A 21,460-nucleotide genomic window follows, 5' to 3' on the forward strand; every position below is an offset into this window, starting at 1 on the left:
GGTCACGTTCACGCTCACGTTCATGCTCATGTTGAGGTTGTAGGAGCCGAGTGGACCGGCGGGGCCGTACCCGCTGCCGTAGAGCCCGTAGTCGGGTTCTGCCGCCGGCCGGTGCGGCCCCGTGGGCTCCGGGCCGCCCAGGATCTGGTCGATGCCGAAGCTGATGGGCTCGTGGGGCGCGGGGGGCCCCGGGCCGCCGCCCTCCCGCTCCATCCCGGCCGCGCTCAGAGCCGGCGGGGCGCGGGCATGGCCGGGGGGCGGCGGGGGGCGGTGGCGGGGACGAGCGCGGAGCGCCCGGTGCGGGTCAGGATGCGGTGCAAGGTGCGGGTGCGGGCCCGGAGCAAGGTGCGGGGCAGGTGCCGGGTGCGGGTGCGGGCCCGGGGCAGGGTGCGGGGCATGGCTCGCAGCCGCTGGCGGCCCCGGGGCGGGAGCGCGGGTGGGCTGCGGGCCCTGGCGGGACGCGCTTTTCTGCCCCGCTCCATCCGGACCGGCCGAACTCCCACCGCCTGCGCCCTGATTGGCGGCCGCGCCCCGTGATTGACATCCCGGGGCCCCGCCCCCGCCCCGGGGCCCCCCCGCCCCCGGCCGCTCCGGGCCCCCGCCCCGGCTCCGGGACGAGCGGACGGGCCCGTCGGGTCCCGAGCGCCTGCGCCCCGCACGGTCCCCGGACGCCCGCCGTGCACCGACGTGCTCCGTACCCGTTCGCCCCGCCGGGGCGTCCGCCGCACCCCCCCCCCCCCCCCGGTCCACCGGAGCCGCGGCCGCACCGGGCAGCAGCGCGGCGCCTTTCCGCGTCCCCGCTCCGTCTGCAGCCCCGTCGGCGCTTCCAGCCGTCCCTCCCGGGGCGCACGAAGCGGTCCCTGCCCCAGCGCCGTTATCGCGGGGCGCACGGACCGGCTCCTGGGCTGCGCAGGGTTCGCTCCGAGCCCGGTTCCCGCCGAGCCTGTCCATACGGGAGTGAATGGATCTGGCGGCCCCGGAACCGACGCGCCCGGTGCGGGGACCCAGGGGGTGTTCCGACCCGCCGTTCCCAGAACACGGACCCATCCCGGGACATGGATCCCGATCTCCTCGAGCCGCCGTTGCCGGTAGCAGGGACCTCGGTTCCCAAGAAACCGCCTTTCCAGGGGCACCGACCCCCACGCCGACCTTCAGTTCCCGGGCCATGAATCCCCGTTCCCTGGGACCTGCCGTTCCCGGTAGCATGGACCCCATTTTCCACGGACCAGACTGTTCAGGGCGATGGAGTCCGACACCCCTGGCCCCGCCATTCCCGGAGATAGACCCCGATCCCCGAGCCGCAGTTCCCTGGGATGGACCCCGGTTCCCCGCCCCGCCTTTCCTGGTCACAGAGCCCAGTCACAGAGCCCAGCCCGGCTCCGTCGGCGGGCGGTAACGGCAGCGGAGAGCGGCACGGGCTGGGCCGGGTCTTCCGACGACTATCGCGACAGCGACTCGGCGGCCCCGCGGGTGGGTTCCCGGCGGCTCCCGGGCGGGTCACGGCCCCGGGACAGGGGCTGGCGGGGCGGGGGCGGCCTCCCGGGCACCCTGGCGCCACCGGTCTGGGGCAAATGACATTACCGGGGCCTGCGCCTGTAAATCACGGCGGCACCGGGGGCTGCAGCTGCCGCACCGGGAGCGCGGCACGCCCCGGGGCACCGGGGGCACCGCGCACCCCGGGGCACCTCACATCCCAGGGGCACTGCAGGCACCGGGGGGCACCGGGTGGTCCCAGGCTCGCCGCAGTGTGGGGTGCCCGTCCCTGCAGCCGCAGCTCTGCCGGGGTGTGGGGCCGCGGGCGCCAGGGCTGCACGGGCACACGCTTGTGCCACCCTCGGCCGTGCCCGCGTCCCACCACGGCACCGGGCACGGCCGAGCTGCCCCCTTCCACACCAAGGGCACCGACGGAGCCTCGTGTGCCCAGAAGGGAAGGGGGACACAACACCAGGACCCTGCCCTGCAGGCGCCGTGGCTTTCTGGTGTTTCCTGCTCGCAGCCCGGCAGGTGCCGGGACAAATCCCAGCGCTCCCGCTGCGGCTTTTCCACCCGGAAAGAGCCACCGGCTCCGGGCCTGCTGCGGCAAAAGGACCCGCTGTGACCCCGTGGGGTGCAGCCATGGTGGTGGCGGTGGCGGTGGCAGTGACAGCGGTGACAGTGGCGGCAGTGGCGGTGACAGTGGCAGCGGGAGGAAATGGCCGGTGCCGGAGGAGGAGGCGGCAGCAGGTTAATTGAACCCGGAGCAGGAGGCAGATGTTGCCGTGCCCAGGGGCTGGAATCTGCCGGGCCGGGAGATGGATTGGGGGGCTGTGACGGGGCCGGGGGAAATGCGGGCTCACCCGGCGCCTGCTTGCGCCAGGGCCCGCCCCATGCCCACGGGGGTCTGCAGGCTGCACCCCCGGCCGGAGCAGCCCCCCTGCCCTGCACCCTCCAGCACCACGGCCAGGGTTGCCCTGGGAGGGCGCAGGGAAGACCTGAGGGTGCTCAAAGAGTCATGAGCCCCTTCCCACCCTGGTTGTGGGTGCAGGGTGTCCCCCTCCCATGGACCCCGCTGGCCAAGGGCCCCTCACAGGCAGGGTCCCTGCGCCCGGGACCCCCCAGTGTGCCAGTACAAACCCGTCCTCGTTTGTCGGCCACAGCAGGGACCCCCGTGTCCTCGGTGTGTGCCTCCTCCCACCCCAAGGAGCTGGACCTGGCGGTTCTCATGGGTGGCAGTGACAGCTAGAGGGGATGTGGCAGAAAAAGGAGCATTTGCCCACTTGTAGGAGGGAATCAGCCTTCAGCCAGCGCAGCGCCAGGCCCTGCCACCACCAGAGCTACACCAGCATCTCCCTGCCCCGTGCCCTCCATGCCCCTCTGCCCCTCGGCACAGCCGTGCTGGGAGCAGGGGGTCGCACATGGGGTCTATGGGGTCTGTGGGGTCTGGCCCCTGCCCGCCCCACCACGGGAGTGCTGCCCGAAGCTGCCGGGGCTCCTTGCCCCGTCCCCCACCTTTGCCCTGAAGCTGCCGGTGCAGCTGCGCGGCTTCGTGGTGCCACGTCCCCGGTGCTGGCCGTGCCGGTGCCCCCGTCCCCCACGGGGACGCCGCGGGCTCGGGAGCTGCTGCTGGGGCGGGGGTCGCTAGGACGGGTCCCTGCCTGTCCCCGGTGCCGCCGGCGGCCGCCCCAGTGCCCCGGCCATCACGGCGATGGCGCGGAGGGGACCTGGCAGGGCCCCACGTTCCCACCGGCCAGAGGCTGCCGCGCACCCGCTCCCGCCCGCTCCCCCCCGTAATCTCATTACCGCTGGACGTCCCCTTCTTCCTCCCGCTTCCCCCCAAACCCACTGGCAAACTGGAGGGACAGTCAGCTCCTCTCTGGCTGCTGGGTTAATTCTGGGCTAATTAGATGAACCAGCCCAGATTGGATTACTTTAGCCTGCATTTGGTCCTCCAGTCCTTGGCTTGCGGCTCCCGGGGGAGCTGCTGGCGCCTCCTGCCTCAATCAGACACTTCTTAACCGCATGAAACACTCCCGGTGCCCCCCGCCGCCCGCCCGCCGCGGGCGCCGGCACCCGGACGGGGTGCGCGGGGTGAGGCGGCAGCAGCCGGTGGGCGCGGTGCCCACCCCGACCCGGCTGACACGCCGGGAGGGCTGGCATGAGGATGGATGGGGCCGGAATGGGGATGGGATAGAGTCGGGATGGAGCCAGGATGGGGCCACTACGGAGTTAGGATGGGGTTACTGTGGCCGCGGACGGCCCCCGTGGGCTCCCGGGGACCCGACGGCCGAGTCGCCCGCTCGGACGTCACGGTGGCCCTCGGCGTCTGCGCGGTGTCCTCGGGGAGGAGCCGGGTGCCACATGAGTGCGGGGGTGGTGGCACGGTGACGCCAACTCCCGGCTGCTGGGGGGCTGCTCGCCCCGGGCACACCCAGGCTGCAGCCCCTGCGGCGGGGGACAGTGGGTGCTGGGGGTCCGGTCTGGGGATGTAGCACGGGCCACCCCCGTCAAACCCACCCCGTGGCCCCAGCTCCGTAGTCTGGGAGCAGGGTCAGAGGGGCTGGGGGACACAGTCTGGGCTGGGGGGGGCAGCAGCGGTGATGTGGTTGCACCGCCCTGGCGAGGGGGGGTCCCGGGGAGCCCTGCGGGGGGGGGAAGCCCCCAGGGCCGGCCCCCTTCCCGCGGGGCCGGGAGCCGCCCCCCCGGGCTGCCGTGGGGGCCCGGCCCGCGGGCCGGGCCCGGGCCCGGGGGGCTGCTGTGGGAGTGGGGGGCACGCACAGCCCCCACCCCTTGGGCTGCAGGACTGGTCAGTGGGACCAGTGCCCAGGAGCCACGGGACACATGGCTGGACACACCAGTACCCTCTCCCACACCGAGTGCCCTCAGGGTGCCCATCCCCACGTCCCCAGAGTCTGACACCAGCCAGGGGCTGCTGGGGGGGGGGGGGGGGCTGTGCTGCCCGTCCTGGTGGGCTGGTGACCCGTCGGGGGGCCACAGAGTGCCGGTGGCTGGTGGCCGCTGACAGCCACGTCGCTCAGGGCCTCGTTATCGAAGGTTAATTGGATTCTGCAGATGTACTCGGTGCATTAGGCAGGAGCTCAGTCCATGAGTGCCCAGCCCCCGCTGCCCTATAGGGACCCCTGCCCACCTCAGAGGGACTAATGGGGGACCCCTGCCCCCCCCGGGAGACCCCTGCCCGCTCTGAAAGGGACCCCTGCCCACCCTGCCAGGGACCCCTGTCTGCCCTGGGGGTCCCCTGCCTTCCTTGGGGGACCCCTATTCACCTGACAGGGACCCCTGCCCACCACCCTGGTGGACCCATGCCCACAACATCACAGCCCCTTGCCCACCTTGGCACCTGCTGGCAGACACCCCTTCCACAGTCACACTGCCCCCAGAGAGCGCCTAACAGGGCCAAGAACCGGCATGTGGGGCCAGGACAGCAGCTCTGGCCATGGGGATGCCAGGACAGGATCTCAGCTCCGGCCACGGTGCAGTGGGACAGACCGGGGGGGGGGGGGGGGCGGGGGGGAGGGCCGTAACGCTGCCCACTGCGGTCATGAGTGTGTCCAGCCTCAGCCCAGCCTCGCTCAGCCCCAACGAGGAGTCCGGCCGGGAAAGCGCCCGGCAGCACTTCCCAGAAGGAGCCGCCCTGGCCCTGCCGCGGAAATGGAGCTGAATATCTGAGCAGGGCTGAGCTAAAAGCCTCGGCCCCGCAGCCCCGCGCAGCCCCGGCGGCTCCCGCCATCAATTATTAACGCCGAGATGGATCCGCGGCCTCGCGCGTGCCCGGCTGGCGGGGGCGGCTCCGGGAGTACCGGCTGCCGGGACCCCAGCCCCGGGACTCTGCCCTCGGTCCCGCGGGGCCCGTGCCGGAGCCACCCACAGACCCCGCTCCTCGCCCGGCCGGGGCTCGCGGTATCGGTGCCGGTCCCGGGTGCGGTGCCGGTGCCGATTCTCCTCACGGCGGCGGCAGAAAGCGATGCTGCCCCTCCGCGGGGCCGCGCTGGCCCCGCTGTGACCCCCGCAGGCCCCTGCCCCTCCCCGGATGGCTCCTGGCAGGTACAGATGGGACCAGACCCTCCCCAGCCGGGGGTCACCGGCCCCCGCCGCGCTCTCGCCTCCCCGGAGGCGCGGGCAGGGGGTGGGCGGGCGGCGGGGCGGGGGCTGGTCCGGAGCCTCTGCCCGCCGGCGTACCGGCACCGGCAGGGGCTCGTGCTGCTCCCGGTGGGGTCCCGGGGGTCTCGGGGCCCGGCCACACACCGTGCGCGGCCCGGGACGGGGGGCTAGCACCGGGGTCACTGGGGCTCGGCCGGTGTCGCACGGGGCCAGGCTTAGACGCTTCGGTCGGGCAGGAGGGACAGCGCGACTGGACTGGGCACACTGAGGCAGCTGAGGTGACGGGGAGGCATAAGTGCTCCGACCCGTATCCGGGACCGGGACCAGCAGCTGGACCTGGATCAGGACCGAGATCATGACCGAGATGCATCCAGGAGCCCCAAACACGCACTGTCCCTGGCCGTGGCAGCCGGTGCGGAGCCGGTGCCGGAGCAGGGCTGGCAGCGCGGCTGTGTGCCAGGAGCTCCACGCTAGGGTGGTGGGTGCCAGCTCCTGCTCGGGGGTCCCGCCGTGGTCCTCTGCCCGCTCCCACTCCATGGCAGGCAGCAGCCTTCCCCGCCGTCCGGTCTGGAGTCCGGGGGGTGCACAGCCCGTGAGGGGCCGTGGAAGGCTGTGAGGGGCCGTGGGGAACCCGTCTCGGCTCCGCATTAGCGCGGCCGCTGCTTCCCCTGAGCCAAACCTTCATTAGCGCGGCTCCGGCTGCACTGGGTGGGGCCGTGGGCTGCTCCGCTGGCACCCCAAACTATCGGCACCTCGGCACCCCAACCTGCCAGCACTCCAGCACCCCACACCCCGAACTGCCAGCACTTCAACCCTGCCAGCGCCCCAGCACCGGACACCCCAAACGTCAGCACCAACAGCACCCCGACACCCCAAACTGTCAGCACGACGGTATCCCAGCAACACCGCAGCACCCCAACCCTGCCTGAACCCCGAACTGCGAGCACCCTGGCACCCCAAAGTGCCCCGGCACCCCGAACTGCCAGTGCCATCCCCAATCCTGCAGCACCCGGGTACTGCAGCTCCTCCTGCACCTCGGCACCCCAACGCTGCCAGCACCCCGGTACCCCACCGCTGCCTGTGCCACTGCATCCCTCAGCCCAGCCCGGCACTCGCCGCCGCAGTTCACCCTGTGCCCCAGTCGGGACACCCCCGTGTTCTCTCCCGAATCCTCCGAGACCCCCAAAGACCTTGCACACCCCACGGGCCCCTCTAACCCACCATTACTCCCTAAGCCCCCCGCACGGACCCCGCGCCCCACTCAGACTCCCCGCCCCCCTAGTGCCCCCTCGCAGCCCCCAGACCCCCTCAGACCCGCCCTGACCCCTCCCGTCCCCCCGGTTCCCCCCCCTGCCACCCCCCCCCCCCCGCACTCCCCCTTGGGCCCCCCCCGCCCCTCCCATTCCCCCGCGTTGCTCTGCTGCCCTCTGGCGGCCTTCCGCAGCACCACGCGCACGTAGCGCCCTCTCTGATTGGCGGCCGCTGCTGTCCGTCAAAAGCATGCCCTCTCGCTATTGGTCAGTGCCGGGAACACCCTCCCCTAAACACAGCGGGTCCGGTGGCGGCGGCTCCCGGCGGGTCCCCCGGTCACGGACGAGGTCGGGGGGGTCCCGGAATCCTGGGCCTCTCCCTGTGGGTCGTGGTGAAGGGTCAGCACACGGCCGAGCTTGCGCTGCCCGCCTCGACTCGCAACGCGCGGGGCACGCTAGGAGTTGTAGTCCCGCCGCTCGCCGCGGCCCCGCCCCGAACCCGGAAGTGCGCGAGGCCACAGGCGGAGGCGGCTCTAAGATGGCGTCGCCTCCTCAGGGGGGCCCGATGGCCATCGCCATGCGGCTGCGGAACCAGCTCCAGGCCGTCTACAAGATGGACCCGCTGCGGAACGAGGCAAGCGGCCGTACCGGGAGGGCGGGAGGCACCGGGAGGAGGCGGTGGTGGCGACACCGGGGACCAGCTCGGGCGGGGAAGGGAGGTGCCGCGGCGGCGCCGCTGGGGGGCGCTGTGAGACCGAGGGGCGGTGCGGGGAGGCGGGGCCAGTGAAAAGGGGCGTGGTCAAGGGTCGGGGCCGGGACCGGATTGGGGGTGTCCCCGGACCCCCGAAATCCCATTTCCTGACCTAATAAGGCAAACCAGGGTATCTAGCCGTCCACAAATCTCGTTTTCTGGTGCAATAAGGGAATACAGGAGGGTCAGCCCCAGAACATCCTGTTTTCTGGCATGTTAAGGCAAGACAGGGGGTGCAGCACCCCAAAATCCTGTCTTGTGGCGTAATAATGGAAGACAGGAGGCATAGCCCCCCAAAAATCCCATTTTCTGGCATATTAAAGTAAGACAGTGAGGCTAACCTCTCAAAATCCCATTTTCTGGTGTAATAATGGAAGTCAGGGGGCCATCCCTACAAAATCCCGTCTTCTGGCATATTATGGCAAGACAGGGGGGGCAGTCCCTCAGAATCCCGTTTTCTGGCATATTAAAGCAAAGCAAGAGGTGCAACCCTCCCCAAAATCCCATTTTCTGGCATATTAAGGGAACGGCAGGAGAAGCTCCGTGGATTAAGGGGTTCCACGTGAAGGATTAGAGTGGTCTCGGGGGTCTCCAGATGACAGGTGAGGGTGGTCTTGGGACGCTCCAGGTGACAGTGAGGTGTCCCCACAGGAGGAGGTGAAGGTGAAGATGAAGGAGCTGAACGAGCACATCGTGTGTTTCCTGTGTGCCGGGTACTTCATCGACGCCACCACCATCACCGAGTGCCTGCACACCTGTGAGTGTCCCCGCCTGGGTGGGGGGCTTGGGGAGGGCTGTGAGTCCCTTTGGGGTGCGGTCCCAGCCCCCCCACACCTGTCCCTGTCACCAGTCTGCAAGAGCTGCATCGTGAAGTACCTACAGACCAGCAAGTACTGCCCCATGTGCAACACCAAGATCCACGAGACGCAGCCGCTGCTCAACCTCAAACTGGACCGGGTCATGCAGGACATCGTCTACAAGCTGGTGCCCGGCCTGCAGCACAGTACGGGGGACTCGGGGGGCATGGCCTGCAGCACAGTGTGGGGGGGCTTGGGGGAAGAATGGTGGGAGCAGGGATGTGTCTCCGTGGGAACAGGGATGCGGATGGGGAGCTGGAGAGGGTCAGAAATGGGGATGGGGCCCAGGATGGGGAGCTAGATGGGAACGGAGACAGGAGTGGGGATATGGGACAGGGAGAGAGAGAGGGATGGGGACTGGGACAGGGTCTATGGCAAGGGCCTGGTGCAGTGGGAGCAGTGGGGAGGGGGTGCCAAGGACAGCCAGAGACCCCCCTCAGGGGCAGATAAACCCAGGTGTGTCCCTGAGCCACCTCTCCCTTGCAGGTGAGGAGAAGCGGATCCGGGAGTTCTACCAGTCCCGTGGCCTCGACCGGGTGACGCAGCCCAGCAGTGACGGTGGGACAGGGGGGCACGGGGGGCAGCCAGCCGTGGTGCTGGGGTTGCTGGGGGTGCAGGGGGCTGATGGTGCCGCCTGTGTCCCCAGACACGGTGGGGGGTGACCCCATGGGGCTCCCCTACAGCACTTTCGATCACTCGCGCGCCCACTATTTCCGCTACGACGAGCACGTCTCACTCTGCCTGGAGAAGCTGAGGTGAGTCCAGGGGGGCTGCAGCCCCTCAGTGGGGTGTGGAGGGGACACGGGGGACACTGGGCGTGGTCACCACCCCTGAGACCCAGGACACGTGTCCCTTTCTCTTCCCACCACAGCTCCAGCAAGGACAAGAGCAAGGCTGTGCTACAGGTGAGTGGGGGTCCCTGCAGCTCCCACCCCTGGCCCCCAGCTCTCACCCTGGCCGTGGTGGGGGTGTGTGGGGTCCTGGGAGGGGTGTGGGGTCTTCGAAGGCCCCCACAGTCCCCCAACTCACTCTGCCCCTTGCAGCAGAAGTACGTGAGGTGCTCAGTGCGGGCGCAGATTCGACACCTGCGGAGGGTCCTGTGCCACCGGCTGGGGCTGCCCCTGCAGCACGTGAGTGGGGGTCCAGGGGAGGTTCCCAGCCCCCAGCGGTGTCCTGGCCCCCCTGATGGAGCCTCCCCATGCAGGTGCAGATCCTGTTTGACAACGAGCCCCTCCCCGACCACATGACAATGAAGCAGCTCTGGCTCTCACGCTGGTTTGGCAAGGTGGGCATCAGGGGGGACGAGAACCTCTGATTTTGGGGTTCACCCAACCGGGGAGGTGATGGGATGACCTTCCGGGTGTGGTTCAGGGCAGTATGGGGTTGGGGGATGGAGGATCTTTAATGTTGGTGGCCACAGTGGTGATCTGGGGAGATCCCCAGCCCCTGTGTGGGTCGGGCAATGGGGGGTCCCCAAAAGGGTTGGCCAGGTTCAGGGTGCAGCCCCAGGAGGGTCCCCGAGCTGGGGTTGGGGGTCCCTGTCCCAGGGTGCTTCTGGGCTGGGGTTCAGGGTCTCTGCTCCAAGGGGATCTTGGGCTGGGAGGGAGTCCTGGGCCTGAGGGGTCAGGGGCTGGGATGGGGGGGTCCCTGTCTTGGGGGTACCTGGACTGGGATTTGGGGTCTCTGCCCCAAGGGGCATCCTGGGCTGGAATCCCCCAGCTCTGACCCCTGCCTTGCCCCGCAGCCCGCGCCCCTCGTGCTGCACTACAGCATCAAGGACAAGAGGAGGTAGGGGTGGGGGGTGGGCGCTGCCCCCCCAATGCAGCCCTGCTCCCGCCCCCCCACCCCCCATAACTTATACCCCCAGTTCGAGTTTATTTTTGGAATAAAATTGTGGAAAAGCCCCCTTGACTCCCTGCTTTGTCTGGGGGGACTGGGGGCTGCTGTGGGGGTCTCAGGAGGGTCCCCTCTGCACCAGCAGCTCCAGGAGCTGTGGGGGCTGCATGTGGGGGGCTGAGCCATGGGGAGCTTGGGGGTGCGCTGTGGGCAGTGGGGCAGTGCAGCCCCCTCCATCCCCATTCCCCTGCCGTGCCGGGGGGTCTCGCAGCCCCTCAGCCCCGCACAGCCGTGCGGGCAGGGCACTCCCCAGATCGATCCCGTCACGGCTGCCTGGCGCGTGTCCGGCCCCTCAGGGCCCCCCGCCCCACATAATGAGCCTTAATAAAGTCATCGGCCCTTTGATTGCCGGGGAAGGGGGGGAACCTCGCAGCCCCCCCGCCCCGCGCGGCCCTAATTAGCCCGGGATAATATTCCGCCATCTGGATCCGCGCGCGGCAGCCACGGGCACAGCTGCGGGCGCGGGGGTCCCGGCGGCGGGGCTGTCCCTGGGGTGGGGCTGCGGCCCCCGGTGCTGCGGGAGGAACAGGTGCCGGATCCCTGTGATCCCGGGGATCCCGGGAACGCGGCTCCGGAGGGGCCCTGGCTGCGGCTCAAAAGGTTCAAAAGGCTCAAAACGCCCCGGTCCTGACCCCGCTCCGTCCCCCCCGCACGGTGGTGGCAGTGCCGGGCTGTGCCGGGCGGCTGTCGGGGATCACACCCCCACCCTCTCTCCCCGAACCGGGTGTCCCATCCTGGGGCGGGCATGGTCTGGGACACCCCGGCCTCGCGTGGATGTGGCACCGGGTGCCCCGTGCCCACGCCGGGGAGGGCGCGCCGTGGCCCATCCTTCACCCCCGGCCCCGCACTGAGATCTGCTCTTGGTCCCCCGCGCCGGAACCCCCGCGCCGCCGCCGCTGCCGCTGCCGCTGCCGGGGGATCCGGTTACGGCCCGGCCCGGCCCAGCTGTCGGCCATCGCTCACCGGGCGGGCCCCCACAAGGACGGAGGGAAACGCGGGGGCTGCAGGGCCGTCGGAGCATGGGGACACAGGAAGGGGCATCCCAAGCGGGGCTGGAGGGATGGCAGTGCGGAATGGGGGCTCCAAATGAAGCTGGAGGGGTGGGGTGCAGGATTAGGGTTCCAGCTGGAGAGGGAGGGGGGGGCGTGTGGAATGGGTCCCAAATAGGACTGGAGGGCTGGGGGAGCAGAATGGGGGTCTCAGTAGGGCTGAAGGGCTTCAGGTGCAACGTGGGCGTCCCGAGTAGGGACAGAGGGTTTGGGGCACGGGATGGATGTCCCAGACAGGGCTGGATGGGTCGGGGAGAAGGATGGGCGTTCTAAACGGGGCCATAGGGATTGGGATGCAAGATTGGAGTTCCAACCGAGGCTGGAAGGGTGGAGGTGCAAGACGGGTGTCCCAGCTGGGGTCAGAAGGATGGGTTGGGGACCCTAAATGGGGATGCAGAGATGGAAGTGTGCGAAGGAGATCCCAGCTGGCACCAGAAGGCTGGGGGTGCAGGATGGGGGTGCCAACCAGGGCTGGAGGAGTGGAGGTGCAGGATGGGAATTCCAAACAGGGCTGGAGGGCTGGGGGTGTAGGACGGGGGTCCAAACCGGGGCTGCCTGTGGGGGAGTGGGTGTGTAGGTGGATGGATGGATGGATGGACAGATGGATGGATGGACGGATGGAGGCGGGGGCTGTCCCCGTGTCTGTCAGCAGCGGCTCTGGCAGTCAGTTACAGACGGCAGAGCAGGAAGCCCCCCGGAGCCCCCCACGCCCCCCCAGTCCTGCACCCCCTCCCTTATCAGCGCCGGCCCCGGAGGAGCCTAATTCAAACCAACTGCGGGGCTGACGTTGGTAAATGAGCCCCCCGCCCACGGCCTGGCCCCAGCGCCCACGGGGGCTGCCCCGGAGAGGGGGGAGATGCGGGCTGGGGGATCCGACGTGGCAGGGGCAGGTACTGGGGGGATGTTCCTGTACCCCCGAGGCGCAGTCACGCTGAAGGCACTTTGATGTCCCCCTGCCCCGTCATGCTCTGAGGGGGCTAATGGCCCCCGGCTCCAGCCCGGCAGAGAGGGAAACCTGAGCCCCTCATCCCCCTGTCAACCTGGGGGACGGTCGGGGGTCCCCAGCTCTGCCCGAGAGGATCTGGGCATGGCATGGACCCACATGACCAGGAGGATGGGACCCCTAAGAGCTCCTTGGCTATGTGGGACCCCCAGGGCTCCCGCTGGGGGTGGTGGCATCCCCAGCCTGGAGGGTCCCAGGGCCCGGATGGGGAGTGAGAAGCGACATCGCACGGATGTGCCAGGGGGCTGCAGGTGCAGTATGGGGGAGGGGGGGAGAGGTCAGTGGGAGGGACCCCACAGAGAGACTCCCCAAGCCCCCCGCCCCCATAGCCCTGCAGCTCCTGTGCCAGAGTGGGGGACAATGGGGACACAGCACAGCCCGGGGCGGGGGGCACAGCGTCACCCCTCCCTCCTATGCCAGTGTCGCCAGGCACTGCCCCCTCCTACCCCACAACCCCCACCCCGCCCCTCACTGGTGCTCACCCCCCGCCCCCTGCAAAGACCCCACAAAACCCACCAGCCCCATGGACTCTCACTTTGGGTGTCCCACCTGGGGGTGGGCACAGGCGGTGGACCCCGGGCTGCTGAGCCCCCCGGCTGTGCAGAGCCCCCCCGGCTGCACCGTCCCTGCCATGCTCCGGCAGCACCGGCTCCACGCAGCCCTGACAAAGACAGATGAGGCGTCGACACCTTCACACCCCATTGCCGGGTGAGGGGCCATGCCCGGCATCCCGGCACGTGGTGGGCACTGGGATGGTGGGATGGGCCGGGTGGGCACCGTGGGGACACGTGTGACACAGTATTGCCACACACCCTGATCTCCTCCCACCCCAGAGCACTCACTGGGCCCATGGCAGCACACGGCCATCCCTGTGGTGCCCATCCCATCCCATCCCACCCCACTCCATGCCCAGCGGCGCGCGACACGGGCACGCGGCTGTCACGACGGGAATGAGCCGTCGCGCCAGCGCGGGGACGCTCCCTGTAACGAAGCACCGGGATGAGGCTGATGAGAAAATCCAAACGCAATTTAATTCCTGTCACCGCCTGAGGGGCTCTAAATGACGCCAGGGGGTTCTGACGGGCCCACGCTGAGCCCCCCCCCCCCCCCCCCCCCCCCCACACTGTGCCCTCCTCACCTCCGCTGGCCCCCCCGGCCCTGTGCTTCCTGTCCGCTTCCTGAGGATGTGGGCACCGGCGCTGGCACCGGGATGCCCGCCGGCGTGGGAAGGGGGGCGAGGGAGGGGCATCTTCCTGCGGACAGAGGGGTCATGGCAGGGCCTGGGAAAGTGCCGCCCCCAGGACCCCAACACCCGCTGCAGCCCCCCAGGGAACCCCCGGGATTGCTCGGAGCAGCTCGGCTGGTGATGGGAGCAGCCTTGGCACCAAGCCGTGGCACCAAGCCGTGGCACCAAGCCCTGCCACCGGCATCCCCGGACTCGCCGGCTCCCTGAACGCCCAGTCCCAGCTGCTGGGTGGTCACAGGGCGAACGTCCCCAGCAAAGGGGGCACCGAGCACCGCCAGCCTCTCTTGGCACGGGTGCGAGGGGTGGTGGGGCCATGGGAGCGGGGCCAAGGGCACCCCCTCACATCTCCCGGTTTATTTTGGCCGCCCGAGTTTCCTCCAAGCCTTTGTCTGATGTCTGCAGGCCCCCCCGCGCCCCCCGGCTTCCTGCGTGTCAGCACGGGCAGGGGGATGCGCTGCGGGACCACCGTCCTGGCACGCCCCACCGGGATCGGCGGGATGGGAATGCGAGGAGGAGGCTCCAATGCCTGCGGTTCTGCCCCGTGCACGGGTGGGACAGGGACTGGGATATGGGATGGGATATGGGACGTGCCATGGAGTGCACAGGGGATGCACACATGGCGAACAGGTGGGCACAGAGGTGTGGGTGCTCTTCGGGGGTGCCAGACGGGTCCCCAGGGCCAGGCTGGTGCAGGTGCTGTGGTTTGTGTGCTGGTGCCCCGGCGTGGCAGCTGGTGCCACGGTGTGGGTGTCACGGCATGAGTGCCATGGTGCCAGTGCCACGGTGTGGGTCCTGGTGCTGTGGCATGGCTCCCAGTGCTGTGGTGTGATTCCCAGTGCTGTGGCATGGGTCCTGATGCCATGATGTGTGTTCCAACGCCATGTGGGTGACAGTGCCGTGAAGTGGATCCCAGTGCCACGATGTGGGTCCTGGTGCCACAAAGCAGGTGTTATTGCCACGGTGTGGGTGTCAGTGCCATGGTGTGGGCCCCAGTGCCACCGTGGGGGTCCCAGTGCTCTGGGGGTCCCAGTGCGGTGGCGCTCGCCATCCCGCCATTGTTCCACCCTTTGAAGTCGGTGTTTCCTGGTGGGTTTGTCCCGGCCCATCCGCGCTGGTGCTTCCCAGCAATCCCAGTACAGGGGTTTGATGTCCGCGTGCCCACGGCCACAGCCCGACAAGGGGCTCCCACCGAGCCCACCTTCACCTGGGACCTGCCAGGGCAGGACAAGGACTCACCAGAGCGCCATGGTGCTATCAGAATGGACATCACTGTGGTCCCTTCCCTGTGAACCCCCCATTCCCCTGACTCCCGATGGTATAACGGGATGTGGATAACCCCGGGGTTAGGATTTGGGACAAATCACAGCAAGATTGGAAGTGTCCACGACAGCCCAACCGATGTGCCAGGGCTTAGGACGGTCCCTCCACTCCTGTCTGGCTGCCCCCAGCGCCCCGAGGCTTCCGTCCGGGCCCAGCGCTGACGGCACGGCCGTTCCCTCCGCTATTCCCAGCATTTCCTGGGGTTTATTGTCTTCCCCTCCCTGTCCCACCTTCCTCGCAGGAAACCCTTCGTCCCTCGGGGCCAGCGGCTCCATTACCAGCAGGACGGCGCTCCCGGCTCCCTCTCCATGAGCAGGGATACAGCCGGCGCCCCGGGAGCCGCTCAACCCTCCAAACCCTGCTCAGACCCCGGTACGGGGGGTCCCGGCAGCACCACGCGGGTCTGAGCCCCCGCCATGGCTGGGCTGGCATCGATGCCAAGGTCCCATGGCAGAGCAGAGGCCGGGGACTCTCCCCAGAGCCCCTCTCCAACCGGGGGGGGCTTGTTCTGCCACGGCTGTCGCCCACCAGTCCCCTGATCCCTAAATCAATTGGGTGGGTTATTGCAATGCCGCGTCTCCGTCTGCCGGATAATTGCATGTGATCCCGGCAGGGAGGGGACGCGCCGCCATCATCCCGGGGCTCTGACGGCGGCACCGGGCTCTCACGGTGGGACAGGGACTGGGGAGAACGGGGGGAACCCGGCACGATGAGGGGGTGCTCTTGGAGGGCTGGACTGCGGTCTGCTCCCTCCCCACCCCCATCCCTGTACCTATCCCATCGCCATTGCATCCGGATCCCCATTGCATCCCCGTCTCCATTGCATCCCATCCTCATTCCCATCCATCCCCCCACCTCTTCCTACGCCCCCCGGACCCCCACACCCCCCGGGGCCTCGGGCGGCAAATTCCAAAGGGCACCCGGGAAGATTAATGGCGGGGCCGGGGCCGGGGCCGGGGCTGGGCCGGCCGGTAACCGGATCGCCCCGCGGGAGCAGGAATGCGCCGCTGACCCCGCCGTGCCCGCCTCGCCGCGAGGGTCCCGCCACGCGGGGTCACCACGGGCTCAGTCACCACGGGCACCGCCCAGCCTCTGCCCCAGCCAGGGACATCCCTCAGTCCCCAAACCCGGTGGGGCTCCGTTCCCCGATCCCCAAACCCAGCGACACGTCCCCGCGTCCCAGGGACAGGCAGTGGCCTCGGGGTCTCTGTGATGGGGGTGACACAGTCATCACGGTTCCCGTTCCGAGATGGGTGCCACGTGCCATCTCGTCTCCCCACATCAAGAGGGGCACCAGGGGCTTCATCTCCCTCTTCTCGCCCCAGCCTCAGGGTAGCAGAGACCCCCCTACAGCCCCCAGGGAATGGGGATATCCAGTGTTGTGCCGTGCCGTGCCGTGCCGTGCCGTGCCGTGCCGTGCCGTGCCGTGGGGGATGTGGCGTGGGGACTGCGGGGGCCGTGAGGGCTGCAGGCGGCCGGCTCGGAGCAGCTGTCGGGTCTAAAGTTACGGTGGCGGCTGGGGGCGGGGAGCGAGGCCCGGAGAGGGACGGGATCCCCATGGTGTTGTCCCCGCTTAGGGTCCCCCCGTTGTCCCACCCCGAAGGTCCCGCGGGGCGCAGGGCCGGACCCCGCCAGGCGGGGAGGATGCAGGACAGACCGGGGCTAAGAATAGCGCTGGGGTGGGAGGAGGAGGAAGGATGGGGCTTCCTCTGCGACGCCTCTTCTTCCTCCTACCAGGCTCTGCCAGGCAGCACGTGTGACACGGGGACACTCCGAGTGCCACCTGCCCCCCCGCTGTCCCGCACCCCCATTCCCAGTGTGGCAGCCCCTGCTGGCGGCTGCACTCCACAGTGTCCCCTGGAGCACCCACCGTGCCCGCTGCCCGTACAAGTGCCAACCCCCATCACTCCCGGTCGCTGTCACCCCCACGCTGCTGTCAGGCCCCATCACCGCTGTCACCCCCCGCCGCTGTCACCCCCCGCCGTCGCCGCGTTTCGTTGCACTTCACTTTTTAATTAACCTCGGGGCGCTGCCTCGCCGGGGTTAATGGCAGCGGTGACCCGCGCGGCCATCGATCCCCCGAGCCCTGTGCCGTGCTCGCAGCGACGGACGGTCCCCTCGGGGTCCTGCGGGATGACAGGGGCGAGTGCCGCCCCCCCACCACCCCCGTCCTATGCATGGCAGAGCCCCGTGGGACCCCCGGGGTGCCCCCACTCTGCTGCCACCACTGTGGCGGCGAGGGACTGTGGGCACACATTGCTCGAGGTGTCCCCAGCCAGGTTTAGGGGTGGCCCTGGTGCCACGTCTCCCCCCCTCCCCCCCCACATTGGGGACCCCCTCCCGGCCATTCAGCGGTCCCGTAGCCGTGCCAAAGGCGGGGTCCCGTCCCCCAGCAGCCGCCCCAGCCCCCTCCCTGCTCAGGTGCCCCTGTCACCCCTCCGCACTTTAATCCGGGGGTCGTTCATCTTGGGCGGGGGCCGGGCTGTCAACGCCCAGACGGGCCATTTCCGAGCCGAGTCCCCCGCGCTCAGCCCTAATTGAATCCTCATGGCCCCGCCGCCGCCTCGGCCCCGCCGCGGCACCCGCCACCGTCCCGCTGCCCACAGCAGGTCTCCCAGGGGTCCCGGTGCCATGGGGAGGCTGGGGGTGCCCCACGCTAGGCACCCGCCGGAGGCACTCGGAGCCCCCCAGCCTCTCCAGCCGCCCCATCCCGCTGCTGCCCCCCCTCCCCCGGCACAGAAAACCCCGCTCGGTGGGCAGCGGGCACGGCCCTGCCCCACGGCGGGACGGGGATCCCACGCCCCAACACCCCGGCGTGCCCCCGCCGCACCACAGCCGCAGGTCAACTCTGGAGGGACCCCGACCCCATGGGGGTCCCAGCGGGTCCCTCTGCTGGGGCAGGGGACAGGGAGTCCCCGCCATCCCGGCCGTGCCGTGCGGGGGTCAGGGGGCGTGGGCGGGCGATAGCTCGGCGGGGGGGCAGCGGCGTTTGCTGCAGCCGGAGCCTTTGAAATGCAACCCCCCCCCCGCCCACGGCCCATTTGGCTGGAGTTTGGCCCAGGCACAAATGGAGGCCCCGGAGCGAGCAGGGGATCCCGGGGCGGGGGGGGGGGGGGTGCGGCAGCTGGGGCTGGGGCTGGCGGGACCCGCTGACCCCGGCCCGTCCCTGGCACTGGCACACGTGGCTCCACGCGTGTGGCGGCTCTGGATGTGAGCTGGTGTGTGTCCGTGAGCCCTCCATGCGCACCTGGACACGGCTGCGCACACCTGCACGTGCCTCTGCACACCTGCACACGCCTGCACACAGCTGTGCCCGCACACACGGCCGCGGGGAGTCTGCTGGGCTGGTTGTGCCCACACGGACACACTGGTGTGGCAGCAGTCGAGGTACGTGCAGGGCCCCGTGTGTCCCCAGTCCTGCACTGTCCTCCATGTCCATATTCCCGTCCCCATCCCATTCCATCCCACCCCATTCCCCCACGCTCCCCCCGTGCTCAGCCCCCCCGGAGCGCGGGGGGCGATGCCGCTCGTGTTAATGAATCGATGATTTGCCAACAGCCCCAGGGAGGGATCCCCGTCTCCCCTGGCTCCCCCGACTCCCGACACATCCATCCCCATCCACCGGAGCCAGGTGTAATCCCATTATTCGCAGCTCCACTGAGGTCCCAGCCCACCACAGGGTCAAGATTTATTGCCAGTAATTGCTGGGGTCCCGTCCCCCGGCGCGGGGGGGCTCCCGGCACCCCCCCGGCGCTGCCGCCACTCCTTACACTTTAATTCCGCACCGAGCTGTTCCCTTATTAAAGGAAAATTCATTTGCCAGCGATTTCCATGTGCCGGGGCCGCGCGGGGCCGCGGCCCTAATCGCGTTACAGAGCGCTGCGGCGCAATATTGGGATGGAGCCGATAAATAATGGATCAGGGCGGCGCGGGGCGGGGGAGGCGCGTTACGGGGGCGCCGCACCCCTAATTGTGTTACCCCCGGCACTGCGCTGGCACCCCAACACCCTGCTCCTGACACCCCGCCTCCGGAACCCGGGCACCGCGCTCCTGGCACCCCAGCACCCCGTTCCTGGCACTCCACTCCCGGCAGCTGGCGGAGGTGTGCGGCCCCGGGTGGGGGAACACCCGGAGCTGCCGGTGCTTGGAGCCGCGGCAGCCCCCAAGATGGGGGATGCTGGGTGGGGGGACACGGCAGCCCCAGCCCCATCACGAACACCCCCTCGGTGCCCCCTCACGCATAAACACAACCCCCCTCGCATGTGCACACTCATGTGAACACACACACACAAACACGCGTGGGCCCCGCTGCTGCTCATGGCGGGGATGGGGCGTGAGGGGCTGGGAGGTGGCCGGGAGCTGAGTTCCCAGACCTCCAGTGACCTCCCAGAGACCCCCCAGGGACGCCCCCGGGGTGGAGGAGTGGGACCAAGGCAGAGGCTGTCAGTGCCACACCAGCTGTAGTGCCCTGGGGTGCCCTCAGCCCCACGCCGTGGACGTGCCCATCACCGCCCCCTCGGGCCACGGGCACCCGGCCAGCGCCTGGCACTCTCCCGGCCCCGCAGGAAGCTCCCATGTTCCTGCAAAACCCCCAAGGGCTCGTTTTGTTCCCACCCTGTGGCCTGGTTTGGGGTGAAAAGCGTTTCCCATCCTGTGTTCCCGGCAGCTGGAGCCGGCACTTCCTACACCGGGGGGAAGCTGGAGGGGTCGGGCAGGGTGTGGGGGGCTCAACCCACCCCGGCAATGTCTCACCGGCCACCTCGGGGCACGAGTGGGGGCTCACGGAGGGAAGGAGGTGCCAGCACCATGATCTGGGAGCATCCCGGGGCGCAGGGATTCATCACAACTGCTGAGGAGCAATGCGTGGGGATGATGGGGGGTTGATCAGAGGGGACGATGGGGTGGGGGGGTGACATCCCATCCATCAGGGTGAGCACCACTGCTGGAGATGTGCCGGGTTCCTGCAGATTTCCGTGTCGCAGCCCGGTGGGAGCACTCCCACTTTCCCAGCCCGGGACTCGGCCGCCGAGATCCCGCTGGCCCCGGAGGAGCTGGAGCGTTCCAGAGGGGTTTGCTCAGCGGGTGGGCGGCCGCAATTCCCCATCACCACGAGAACATGGAATCACCCTGAGAAGCGATTTCCCAGTGTGTGTCCCAGAGCGTTAAACCAGGACTGAGATCAGGGCCTCCCCACGGAGCTGGGATCCCCGGGAATGGTTGGGACTCCTGGGAAGGGCTGTGACCCCCCATTCCCTGCTCACCGGGCTCCCAGGGCCTTGTGGCCGGCACGGTGGCCTCATGCCAGCGGTGCTGCTGGAAAGTACTGGGCTCACAGGGGTCCAGCCGAGTCCAGGACCACCGGCAGCTCCCGTGGGGGGGGTGGGGGTCCCCGTGGGGGTCCCAGCTCGCCTGCATCCCGGGACGGGCTCCATCCCCCGGTGAGAGCCGGCGGCACGTGCGGCCACGGCAGCTCCGCCATCTCCCCGCGCCCTGCGGAGAGGACAAAAGCCGCGTGCGAGGAATCCGTGCAAACGCCGCTGTGCCCGGCACGCCGCCGTGCGAGGGGCCCCGTGTCCCTCTCCCAAACCGAGCCCTCTCTCCACCCCCCACCCCCCCCCACCCGCCGGCCTTTAATTGCTCCGGCTGCTGGGAAATTTCAAGGTTGAATTTGTCAAACTCCGATTTCCAGCCGGGAGATCGCGTTCTGCCTTTGTCAGCAAGATTGGAAAAAATCCCCCCCCCCCCGCCGTGCCGGCCCCGCCCCCCTTCCATAATCCTGGCATCGGCGCGGGGCGGGACCCCCCTGCACCTGCTCCCCCAACCCGGCTCCGTGTGCTCCCACCGGCCCCCCCCGCATCGTCCGCAGGTTCATTACCGCCGTGACCCCCGTGACCTCGCCATGTCCCCGATCCCAGCGACAGATCCATGGGGTCACCCGATGGGATTGGTGCTGGGGGGTGCCGAATCACCTCTCCAGAGGGGCGATTCGGCATCCCCCAGCCCCAAACCCGCCGGATAATCCGGACGCGGCGTCGCCAGCCGGGCCTCACCTGCGTGTGCGGCATCCCGGGATTTTTACGAGCGGCCGAAATCCCGGAGCTATTTGTACCGGGAAAGGGCAGCGGGAATGGGGGGGGGGGGGGGGGGGAATTTATGGCTCTGAAACCCAAAACCCACCCAAAAGGGCTTAATCACTCCCAGCCGCGGCCCCGATGCTTTTATGGGGCATTTTAGAGCAAAAGAGCCAATAAATTTTTGGGTGAGGGTAAGAGCCACGGTGAGGATGAGGAGGGAGCAGAGGAGGAGGGGGGACCCACTGGGGTGGGTTAAAATGGGGGAGACGACGGGGGGGAGGCGCGGGGCTGCGCCCCGGGAGTGGCGGAGGGGGGGCCGGCCCCCCCCCCCTCGACAGGGGGGGCGTCCGTAGCTCCTCCTCCTCCTCCTCCCGGTATCCCGGGGCTTTAAGGCGGTGGAACGGGAATCGCGGGGCTGG

At 69.3% G+C, this 21,460-nt stretch overlaps 2 protein-coding genes across 3 annotated transcripts in view; one reads left to right on the plus strand and one right to left on the minus strand.

Moving 5' to 3' along the window:
* The window catches only part of TLX2 (T cell leukemia homeobox 2), a 3,996-nt gene extending 3,761 nt beyond the window's left edge, over positions 1 to 235 (minus strand). The window contains exon 1 of the mRNA XM_042053433.1: positions 7 to 235. Coding sequence (XP_041909367.1) covers positions 7 to 213 — 207 coding nt within the window. The 5' untranslated portion in view covers positions 214 to 235. The remainder of the gene's footprint in view (positions 1 to 6) is intronic.
* Positions 236 to 7,102: 6,867 nt separating this feature from the next.
* Positions 7,103 to 10,357, plus strand: PCGF1 (polycomb group ring finger 1). 2 transcript variants are annotated; one of them, XM_042053701.1, is made up of 9 exons: positions 7,103 to 7,479; positions 8,248 to 8,353; positions 8,447 to 8,599; positions 8,940 to 9,011; positions 9,100 to 9,208; positions 9,325 to 9,358; positions 9,500 to 9,583; positions 9,658 to 9,738; positions 10,198 to 10,357. In XM_042053701.1, exons 1-9 carry the CDS (start codon positions 7,384 to 7,386, stop codon positions 10,243 to 10,245), a joined length of 783 nt encoding a protein of 260 aa, XP_041909635.1. In that variant the 5' UTR covers positions 7,103 to 7,383; the 3' UTR covers positions 10,246 to 10,357. The 2 variants fall into 2 exon arrangements, with proteins under 2 accessions (XP_041909635.1, XP_041909633.1); XM_042053699.1 differs by having other exon boundaries at positions 7,112 to 7,479; positions 9,497 to 9,583.
* The last annotated feature ends 11,103 nt before the right edge of the window (positions 10,358 to 21,460 follow it).

This window comes from Corvus kubaryi, unplaced genomic scaffold (genome assembly GCF_017639235.1).
Source record: "Corvus kubaryi isolate FWS band 111438036 unplaced genomic scaffold, C.kubaryi_AGA036_p1.0 split1-131, whole genome shotgun sequence".
NCBI classification, from domain to species: Eukaryota; Metazoa; Chordata; class Aves; order Passeriformes; family Corvidae; genus Corvus; species Corvus kubaryi.

Bases quoted from the DNA above. Each gene is read 5' to 3' on its own strand.
- PCGF1 (XM_042053699.1), top strand. From the start codon at position 7,384: ATGGCGTCGCCTCCTCAGGGGGGCCCGATGGCCATCGCCATGCGGCTG. The intron at 8,600-8,939 runs GTACGGGGGACT...TCTCCCTTGCAG, and splicing joins GGTGCCCGGCCTGCAGCACA to GTGAGGAGAAGCGGATCCGG. The intron at 9,209-9,324 runs GTGAGTCCAGGG...TTCCCACCACAG, and splicing joins CTCTGCCTGGAGAAGCTGAG to CTCCAGCAAGGACAAGAGCA.